Below are 11,156 nucleotides of genomic sequence, written 5' to 3'. Positions count from 1 at the left end.
CTGGGCAGCTGAGCAGGGGCATAGCAAGGACAGATGCTAGAATTGTGTGGGCCCCAGGATAGGACCTGGTATGTCTTTCACCAAGAGCTAGGGTCTCTCCCCTTACATGTGGGGAGGCCAGGGATGGCACAGTGACTAACTCTCCATGTTCACTTGTAAATATCTACATTAACATTTATACCCGCACCTGCAAACTCACACCCATGGCCTTATACAGACATGTTCACTCACTCCCATCATGTCGGCTGCCCTGTGGAAGCTCATCTCCATTCCCTCCCCCTCACCCACCCATGGAAAGAAAGGCCTATAGGGAGGGGTGGGCAGGGCATGGGGCTTGAACCATCAGGCCCAAGTCTCACATGCACAAAAGGCCACAGATTAGACATTTGATTTTATTTCCAAGTAAAATTTTGATGCAGCCATAGAAATACACCATCAGAACTTAAAAGATATCCATCACCCATCTTTATGATTGAGCAACTTTGTCCACCAGGAATTAGTATTTTCTATAACTCCAGTAATTAAACTGTTTTATGTCATTTTTATGTTAAAGGTGTCCATTGTGTCTATGTAAACATTTAACACAAATCCTTTTTTTTTAAATTGAATATACTGGGAACTTCCACCAGTGGGAATAGGCCTTCTATAGGCTCTGCTCTGGCCTGTGGTCAGAAGGGCCATGGAGTGGAATCCTCACCACCTCAAGACTCTTCCTCATTCCATCCCATTCCATGTGTGCCTCAAGAGTCAGAGGGAAGGATGAAATTCAGAGGAAACAGAAATTTTGTCCTCTCTTGGGTTCAGTGAGGGCTGACCAGGACCCAAGCCCAGGACAGGGCCTAGATGAACACTACTCAAGAAAGCCAGAGGTGCAGGCAGAGCTGGCGATGGCCAATAAGGACCTGAGTGCTGCTCAGACCCCTGTCTCCTGAGGAGTCCCTATGTATGAAAACCCATAGTGTGTTATTCTGGTAAGCTGGTTATGCTGAGTAAATAACTGCAGAGATGCAGGTCATAGGCCACCCCAGCCCTCAGAATAAGCTGTGTCTGCCCCTCCCAAACCATCACATAGTTTGAGTCCACAGGCAGCCAGTGGCTCTGTCTGGACTGTTGCCCATATTAGCACTGTGCCAGAGGGTCAAAGTAGCTCCAGCATAGTGCATGCCAGACTGTGGTCCTGCAATCTCTCCATCCTGCAGTTGGTTTGGGGGGTAGTTTTCCAGTGACTCTAGGGTGATCGTAGAAAGAATTTGGCCAAGGAATTAGCACAGTCACTGAGCAGTTGGAATATGCCCTGGTTGTAACAGGCAGCCCAGTCATATTGGTAAGTACTGGCCGGTCTCATTCCAGTGCCCTACACTCCCAACCTCCCAACATCTAATTGATCTTTAGCTACAAGGTGACCCGCTAAACTGCAATGAGGCACTTGGAAAGGTCTTGGGCTATGGAGACAGACAGACCTATGGAAACCTATGAGATGGAATTAGGTGATTGACTGGTGCTACTTGACCTGAGTTTTGGGTTCTGCATATATAAGTTAGGGGTCTTAATGGCCATCTCACTGGGTTGCAGGAATATGTCAAATGATTGGTGTGGAGCACATAGACCATTTCTTTTCTCCACACTTCCCGAGCTTATTGGAATAAGCCCCATCCCCTTCAATTCCTTTAATTTCTATAAATGTCTACACATGACCTGTCTATACTCCTCTGGCTCACCTCTGATCAGTGTTCTGCTGATTCTGGATTATCTTTTCTCTTGTCCCACTTTCATCATCTCCCTTTCCACTCCAATAACCCTTTCAGGTTTCCCTCCTCTCCAGATCCTTACCTCCCCTTGCCACCATCTCCCCCTGCTGTTAAGCCCAGAAATGTGCTTGGGGTGGGCCATGAAAGGGAAAGCAGGCATTTACCTTGAAGATGTGACAGCTTTTTTTTCATCTCCAGGTTGGCATACAGATGGATTTAGTCCCTGTCATGCCCAGGGGTATGCAGGACATCTCAATATGACTTCCCCAATCTGGCCACCCCTCCACACACAGGTGGCACTACCTGCACCCACACTCTGCCACGCTCATCCCTTCATAGTGGTACTTGAGGGTGGGGACCCCCATGTCATCCTTATAGAGGATGGAGATAGGGCTGAGTTTGGTGGGCACACAGCAGGCCTTGCCCACCTTCATGGGGAACTTGAGATGCACCAGTGTCTGTACAATGGCATGTTTTGTCGGGGTCACATCATCAGCCAGGGGGAAGAAGCAGCCACCTTTGCACTCATAGGCATCATACTCCTTGGGTGCAATGATCCAGGTGTCCCAGCCAATGTCCTCGAAGTTCACCCGCAGGGATGTTTTCTGACAATGGTTGTTGGTCCCAGCACTCCTCTTCTGTCTGGCTAAAGATGACCCCATGGTCATGTGGCTTTCCATATCCTCCTCGTCATCCTTGTTCTTACCTGCCTCTGCTGGGCCATTGTTGGACAATTTCTTCAGCATGCTCTCCTGCTCATGGCTGATCATCTCCTTGAGCTCCAGCCTGGTCTCTCTGGTCCCATTGCTGCGGTCATTGGAGAAGACAACAAAGAAAGGAAGGTTTTTGGAGCCTGGGAGAACACTGATGTCCAGCTTGTCACAGCCTTTTCTGTGACTCACCACAGTCACTTCCAGTTTATTTTTGCTCTTGGTGGAATCTGCCCTGACCCACCGCTTTACAGCACTGGAGACCTCAAACTTCTCCCAGCCTTCATCCCAAATGTCCTGGGACACTAGGAAGGTCTTAGTTCCTACAGAAGCATCCCATGTGTCTGCTTCATCCAGAACATCATAAATGACCATGTTTCCTTTCAGCTCATGAGAAGAGTCCTTGTGACTTTGGCAGGAGATGTAGAGTCGGAGCTCTGCCCTGGTAATTTGCTCATGTCTGGGAATGGAGATGTTGAAAAGCAAGATGTGTTTCTGGAAGGGGAATTCTTCTGTGGCAGACATAGAGACAGCATCTGAAATGCAAATACACAGGGATGGGCATCTGCTGGGAAGGTCTGGTTTCATGATAACAAAGCTGAAACTCATGGCTTGGATGAGAGGGTATCTGGGATGACATTGTTAGATCTCTATTTGGTTTCGCTTAAGCCCTTAATGTAGAAGTTTTTTGAAAGGTATGTTTAAGATATTCCAAAGAAAAACAGATGCAGGAGATGCCTTGCACTGGAGTGAACAGGTCCAGGTATTTATTGAGCACTTACCTCATGCCCAGCATTGCACTATGGACTTTGCATTCTATATTTCACTTGACTCTTCACACTGACCCTGGGAGGATCTAGTTATAATTTCATTTTTACAGATGTAAAGAATGGGCTTAGGGTACTTAACTTCCAAAGTACAGCCCTGACTGGTATGGCTCAGTGGTTTGGGAGTTGTCCTGCAAACCAAAAGGTCACTGGTTCAATCCCAGTCTGAGCACATGCCTAGTCCCTGGTTGGGAGCATGTGAGAGGCAATTGATTGACACTTCTCTTGCACATTGATGCTTCTCTCCCTCTTCCTAAAAATAAATAAATAAATAATTTTAAAAAAACCTTCCAGAATAAAAATAGTCTGTGAATTTGCTCACTTAAAAAAAATAAAACTGTCCTCTTCTGAGTGCTGATCTTGAGTGTGATTTTAAAGGAGAGATCCTGGGAGGGAAGGTGAAATTCTAACATTAAGACAATATAAAAAATATCAGCATCTAAATGGTGTGAAAATCATTTGTAATTGTAACTTCAGAGCAAAGTGAAAGTGAATGATTTTTTAAATGCTTAAGGAAAAAATATTAGCCTCAACTATTTTATCATGTCAGGCAAAAATGGGACATGTATTTTAGCTACTCGTTGTCTCAGCTTCCCACTTCTCTTGCCTGACACATGACCATTAGCATGTCTATACGAGGGGAGACCTAAACACCTGGAATTTATTCATAGGAAAATGTGTATTCTTACATGTTCAAACTTGAGTCACCTTCAAAGTACTCTCCATTTGATGTAGTACATCTATCAAGACTTTTTTCCATTGCTCAAAACAGTGTTTGAACTCATCCATTTTGATGTCTTTCAGCGCTTCTGCTGTTTTTTGTTTCACCTCTTCCACACTGGCAAAACATTTCCTTTTAAGGACTTTTTTTATCCAGGGGGAAAAAAAGTCGCTTGGGGTCAGATCGGGTGAACAGGGAGGATGTGGAATGGGGGTCATGCTGTTTTGGTCAAAAACTGCTGAACACTCAGCACAGTATAGGCCGGTGTGCTCATAAATCACCCATCATGAAATAGGCAAACTCATTGAAACAGACTTTAAAACAATTCACTGAAACTGAACATAGCCTCTCACAACAATGCCAAATGGTACACTGATATAGATAGGTTCCTAGAACATCCATTTAGCGGGGGAAGCCCACCTTCCAGAAGATAATTCCAGGTTTTTCTGGGTCTCCCCTCATATTATACCATGGCTCAGTCACAAAGAGAGAAGAAAAATTGCATTTTGTGAGCACTTACTTTGTGAGCACTTATTATGTACCAGCTGAAGAGAATCTGTGTGCTGTCATGAAAACCAGCAGGATTTGGTGTCTGACAGACCAAAGTGCCAATCCTGACTATGCCCCTTCCTAGGCTTAAGGCTTTGGAGAAGTCCTAAGTCTCTCTGTGCCTTAGTTTCCTCATCTATAGAATGAGATTCATTTTTCTTGCCTTTCGGGATTGGTATGAGACTTAACAAGATGGTGCATATAACTTACACAACATTGTTGCTGGTTCATACTAGATGCTTAATCAATATTTCTGTGTCCTCTCCAGACCCTCCTCCCGACCAGTGCATGCCCTGCCCCCAAAGCCTTTCACACAGTTTTCTGTGGTCCTCTCACAGCTATTCTGGTGCCTGCTGAAGGTGCTAAGATGCCCTGGCATATCTAAGTAATGAGAGGTCTATTTTGCATTAATCACCTATTGTGCTCTTATCATGGCATGCCTTGATAATGGCTATGGGACTGCAGTCAGACATCTTGAAAGCACACACCCTTCCTCCTGGAACTACATTCAAACTGTCTGTGAAGTCTGTGAAGGGAAGCATCCCTGGCCTAGCCATATGCAGAGCTGGGATCTAGGCCATGGACAATGTTGAAGCATGGGGGAAGAAGTGTCATTGAGATCACTTTAAACGCTGGACTCCCAGACTGTGGGGTTTGATAATGAAGTCCATCCAAAGAAGCCCTAAAGCAGAGATTACAGACATGCCCCATGGGCCTGGTGAGATGCTGACAGATTGTATTTTAAGAAAATAATAAAGCCAGTGTTTTAAAAATCAGGCAAGTTCACATAAAATCTAGACTTGTTCTTCTTTTGAGGAGCCAGAAAATCTGACACCACTGGACATGCACTGCACCCATGGCGCCCATTACAGAGGGCCTACACTCTGTGGGTCTGGTCCCCTATGGCACTGAGCAAGGCCTCTTAGGAGTTCAGGGGCTCCATCTCTGTGCCACTCACTGACTATGTGGAGGGAGGCTGCAGCAGCAGGAAATGCCTGAGCTATGCAGATAGCCACTGGGCCCAGGGCAGAATCTAGAAGCTTAACTAATTAATTACTAGGTACCTGGGAACATTCTCTCAGCATCTGCGAGCAGTGTTTCCCTGCTTATTTAATCATTTTACTTACACTGTGTGAACTAGTGAACATAATAAGCCCTAAATCAGCGTTTGCAATTTTCTAATCCTCCTAAATCAGGGAAATTATCTTGTATTTAGAAAATAATTAAGTATTCCTCCAACGTTTATTTCTCAGAGTAATTTATCTGAATTTTTGACACCTTTTCATGAGAGAAACATTCTCTCAAAGTTTAAAAATATACCAGTGGTTAGAGGCTAAATCAGCTGGCTATCTTGAAGTAGGAAGGAGACAGTAAGGAAAGAGGGAGAAAGGGGAGAGATGGAGTAGAGGGAGCTGGCATTTCCACAGCTCCCACTGAAGTAAATGTGGCACTGGGCCTGGGGAAGGAGAGTCTTCTGGAACATAGCTGTCCAACAGAACCCTCTGAAATGATGGAAATGCTCTATTATCTGGTTATAGAGTAGCCATTAGCCACACATTACTGTCAGGCAAATTGAAGTTAGTGAAACTAAAGAACTAATTACTAATTATATTTCATTGTAAGTAATTTAAATTGAAAATTGAAGAGCCTCATGTGGCCGGTGGCTACCATAGTGGGCAGTGCAGCTCTGGACCATGGAGTCCCACACTCCCCACCCCCAACCTCCCAACCCTCAGGCACCCTGGTGGAGCTGACTCTACCTTCCACGCTGAAGCTGCGCACGATGTTCGATGCAGGGATGGATGACTTGTCAGTAGTGTATCTGTTGTACAGGTCGATCATGTACTGCGGCAACTCTGCTTGGGTTTTGTCCTGGGAAGGGACCCCACTCAAGTTGAGGCTGCGCAGGAAATCCACTTTCATGTTCTCCAGAAACATCCTCAGGTCGAAGGTGCCTCCCACCTGCTCACCTCCAAAACCCCTTAGCAGTCGGTGAGCATCCGCCCTGGTCAATGTCGGGACCCGGCTCTCCAGAGGCTTCCCCTGCCCAGAGCAGACCAGCAGGGACAGCACAGGCAGGGCCACCAACAGGGCCCCATGGCACATCTTGGGACAGCACGGACCCCCTGCACAGGAGACTGCCAGCGGCCACCTTGTGTTAGCGGGTATGGGGAAGATCCCAGGAGGAGCAGGCCTGCATTGTACTGCTGACCACTCTTCATCAAGCACCCTGGCCAGTTCCCAGGCTCCAACCCATCGTCACAGAGTGTCCTCCACTTGTTCTTATCTGGCCCTCAATGCTGTGCTCCAACTTCTTATCTAAGGGAACTCTCCATTAATGAAGATTCTATAAACATCTGACAAACACACAGGGCTTATGGAAAGAGCACGGCCTGCTGCAAAGAACCCAAATTTCTCTGTGGGGTTATCACCCCTTAATTAGTATCTTTTCTCATTTCCTTCCTAGCTCTGTTCAAAAGAATCTCAAGACAGAGTGACATATACTCCATCTTCAGGCCACAGAAACAAAGAATCCAGGAAACAAACAAGACCAAAAAGTCTTCCAAATATAGAAGCAACACAGAACTCCCAAAAGTCCCTGCTGATTTCAGGCTGGAGTGGGTGGTGGTGTGCAGACTGTACCAGGAGTCCTGTGGACTCAGAATCTTCATGTGTGGCTCAAGCACTCCATGCCTGGGCTTCTCATCTGTCAAGCCAGTTCCTGAACACTAGAGATCACACATGAATGGGGCACACATAATTCAGTGATGTGATGAAGACTTTGGAGTCAGATGAGATGAGGGTTCAAATCCCAGTTCCCTCATTTATTCCTCACAGGTGGGACATGGAGCAAGCGACTTCACAGTTTTTAGCTTCCAGTTCAGAAGAGAGTTGTAAGGATTTAGATGAGTGAGTGCTAAATGTTATGACAGTCACTGTGCTGAGTGTCAAGCAAGTCACTGCAAACCCTGGTCAGTGGTGTGGCTGCTTTCTGCTAGTCACTTCTTCGTCCCACATCTGACTACAGTGGGATTTGAGGAGGAAACCCTGTGCTTCCCAGCCTGCTCTTTAGGGACACCACATATGCACTGAGCTTGCCACCAGGGACCCAAGAAGAGCTCCGTCACTGGTCTTATAGGGGGTCTTTGCTCCTGTTGGAGGGGTGGCTGCCTGGACCACATTCCTCAGTCAGGAGAACCACTCTGGGGAGACAAGAGAAAACAAGTGGAAGAGGTCCACTCAGAGTGGATCTCTGAGTTTGTGCCCCTGGCCTGAGAAAGCTAACAAGCCACAGCTCAACAGCTTTGGTGAGACGCCAGGGTGTCTGTTATTTTTAAAGCCTCATGCCCACACTTAAGCTCTGTCCATTTTATCATGCGTGGGTTTAAACAAGGCAAAGAATGAGCATAGTTAAAATACTCTGGGGTTCTACTCTGAGGAAGATTTGAAAGTGAAATTTTTCACCCTGGCTGGCGTAGCTCAGTGAATTGAGCGCGGGCTGCGAACCAAAGTATTGCAGGTTTGATTCCCAGTCAGGGTACATGCCTGGGTTGCAGCCCATGACCCCCAGCAACTGCACATTGATGTTTCTCTCTCTCTCTCCAAAAATAAAGAAAATCTTAAAAAAAAAGAAAGTGAAGTTTTTCCAAGCTGGTGTGCTCCTGGGGAGAATGGCAGTGTGCTGAGCAGGTCCTGGGAGATGTAGCAGTGGCCATGATAGCCTAGGGTCAGAGAACCCAGGGCACACGAAGCTTTTCTCCCATCCCTCATGGGGGCAGGGGAAACCAGGAGCCCCTGAGTGGCCAGGCCTGAAAAGAATTTACTATCCCTATCCTTTGTGGACACTGCCAGGGGATTATGGATGGAAAGGATATAGCTTCAGACGTACAGGTTAGAAAAGGGGTAAGAAGCATCCTGGGCATTGAGTCAGCTCAAGGCACAACTTGTCCACTGATGGAGGAGTGCAAAGCCAGGGAAGTGAAGTGGGCTGGGAGAAGCTGGAGGCAGGACCCTGCTGCCAAGCCCCAGGCCCTGGTGGCAGCTCAGAAATCTGTTACATTGGAGGAGGAGCCAAGGGATACGTGCGGTGCCCCGAATGTGCTCAGGGAAGCTCAAGGGGCTACTGCCTGATGTTTTCTTTAGAACATGACAGATTTTCTCTTTTGATTATAACAGTAGTATATAGTGCAATAACTGGAAAAATGCTAAACATTTTAAAGAAGGGAATAAAAATAAACTACAATCCCGTCTAGTGATGCCCACAGTTAACGTTTTGAGATACATACAGCTCCATGGTCTCCTATTTAAAACCCTTGTGGCCAAGAGTGTTTTCTGATTCAGAAAACTTAAGATCTGAGGAATTTGGTATGGCATATATACTGTAATAGCTCCAATGGCATTGGGGATAGTGCCCTATAATCAAACACATTAATATTTCTGCAGTGAAACAAATAAATCACATATCCATTCAAGTCAAGTTTGGACATGAAAAGAATTAAAAGTTTAGGTTTTCTGGTAGTTCAGGTTTGAGGATCTTAGATAAGGGATGGTGGATTTGTTTACATGTAGAGTCACCACATACAGCTGCAGAGGCTACACATCAATAAAGCTCAGAGTCACCAGTCACAGAGACTGTGATGTGGATGGTGCCCCCAGCACTGTGCAATGCAACAGGATTGTGAATTCCTAGAATTATCTGCCCCACAAACTCAGAGTATCAGTATGTCTATATCTCATGTTGTTTTAAATAATTGTGTGAGGCTTTCTGATCCTTATTATGGGAAAGTCAAGTTTTTCGCCTTTAAGGGTGTCTGTTTTCTGAATTGTCCAAGTGCACTATAGGTTTATTTAGTCCAAAGGAGATAGAGGTGAGATGATACCAGTCCAGCTTCTTAATGCTGGAAGAGGGGAGCAGGTCCTACCTGCTATTGCTTCCCCATGACCCTTGGCTTTGCTATTGGGCATGGGCTGAACACATCTCACAGCTGTTTGTGCACAGCTGTGTGGAGAGAAGGACCAATAAAATGGCACTGGGCTGGTCAAGATAGCATAAAGTGTATAAAACAGAATGGAGTCACTTGTGTCAACCAAGATGGCTGGACTGAGGACTTCATCTGCCCACTGCCTACCTGGATCCAGACATCATTCTTTGCAAGATACTGACAACTCCCTTGCCCACCATGCTATCTCCCAAACCTGCAGACTGAGGCTCGGGGATTCAAGTTCATTATCTCACATTGATTGTTCTCTCTCTGTGTGTGTGTATGTGTGTGTTATATTTCTCGTAGATTATTAGGAGTGTGAATAGGATATTAATGTATGTTGATGTTCTACTTTGAGTGAACCTGCACTCAATAAAAACTGAGTGAATAGCATAGTTACTGTGTGTGACTATTATCTATTCTTTGGTGCCAGGCTGCTCAAGAGGCAGCTAGCCGTGCAGTCACCTGACTGACTTATAAGAAAGACTACATCATGAACAAATGCTCATGACAAGCTACTGGGATGACCTGGCCAGTCCAGCCTTCTTCCCAGGACTCTGTGAGTATCCTACTTTGTGCACCAAGGTAACAACTTTCTTACCATTCTCCAGAAGGCACGTCCTTATAGCAGGTGGCTGGGTGGAGAGAAGAGTCCAGCTGTGGTCACACCCTGATCCCATTCTACCTTCTCATCATAAAACTCTAGGTTCATATGGGGAACTTGGGTTACCAGTTCACTTTTCTCAAGGTAGTGTGATTTCAGAGACCTTGATACCTTTCTGTATAGATGTGCATTGGTTCATCCGGACAGATCCCCTTAACTCTGGCTTTTAAGGAACAAGGTTTGGTACTTGTTCTGTGTTTCCCAGAAAAAGTGGGGGTCCTTATACAAAGGGCCAATCCCTCTTCTGCCAGCAGCCTTCTATTGCTGGGGCCTCATGGAGGAGCTGCCTTATTTGAGCCATAAAATATCATTCATCTCCCTTCTCTTTCCCCAAACTGTGTATTATATGACTGAGTAATTCCATTTCTCTGTACATCCCCAAAATAATAGAAAGCAGGATTTTGAAGAAGTATTTGCATACCCACATTCATAGCAGCACTATTTACAATAGCCAAAAGGGTAGAAACAACCTTAGTGTCCACTGATCAATGAATGGATAAGAAAATTGAATAGAAGCACACAATGGAATATAATTCAGCATTTTAAAAAAGGAATTCTGACATGTTCCACAACATAGATCAACCTTGAAAACATGCAAAATGAAATAAGCCAGTCACAAAAGGACAAATATTGTATGATTCCACTTATATGAGGTAACTTGAATAGTCAAAATCACACAATAGTGGTTGAGAGGGGCTTATGGGAAGGAGGAATGGGGAGTTATTGATTAATAGGCACAGATTGATTAATCTGGTTTTGCAAGGTGAAAAAAGAGTTTTGGAAATAGATGATGGTGATGATTGCACAGCAATCTGAATCTTAAGTGTAAAGAACTGTACACTTAAAAATGGTGAATTTTATGTTATGTATATTTTGCCATAGTTAAAAACTATTAAAGTGTGCCATATAGAACCCTTTTTGTTGCAGGTTGCAAAGAAGAATCCTAACAGGCTTA

At 45.3% G+C, this 11,156-nt stretch overlaps 1 protein-coding gene across 1 annotated transcript; it reads right to left on the bottom strand.

The window, feature by feature from the left end:
- Positions 1–606: 606 nt before the first annotated feature.
- GDF2 (growth differentiation factor 2) lies at positions 607–8,005 on the bottom strand. The gene is made up of 2 exons (XM_028513757.2): positions 6,316–8,005; positions 607–2,994 (listed from the first exon to the last, which is right to left on the bottom strand). Exons 1-2 carry the CDS (start codon positions 6,659–6,661, stop codon positions 2,048–2,050), a joined length of 1,293 nt encoding a protein of 430 aa, XP_028369558.1. The 5' UTR covers positions 6,662–8,005; the 3' UTR covers positions 607–2,047.
- Positions 8,006–11,156: the final 3,151 nt, after the last annotated feature.

Source organism: Phyllostomus discolor, chromosome 5 (assembly GCF_004126475.2).
Source record: "Phyllostomus discolor isolate MPI-MPIP mPhyDis1 chromosome 5, mPhyDis1.pri.v3, whole genome shotgun sequence".
NCBI lineage: Eukaryota > Metazoa > Chordata > Mammalia > Chiroptera > Phyllostomidae > Phyllostomus > Phyllostomus discolor.
This window is presented reverse-complemented; position numbering and strand designations above follow the sequence as displayed.

Bases quoted from the DNA above. Each gene is read 5' to 3' on its own strand.
- GDF2 (XM_028513757.2), bottom strand. From the start codon at position 6,661: ATGTGCCATGGGGCCCTGTTGGTGGCCCTGCCTGTGCTGTCCCTGCTG. The intron at 2,995-6,315 runs GTAGAGTCAGCT...TTTGCATTTCAG, and splicing joins GCGCAGCTTCAGCGTGGAAG to ATGCTGTCTCTATGTCTGCC.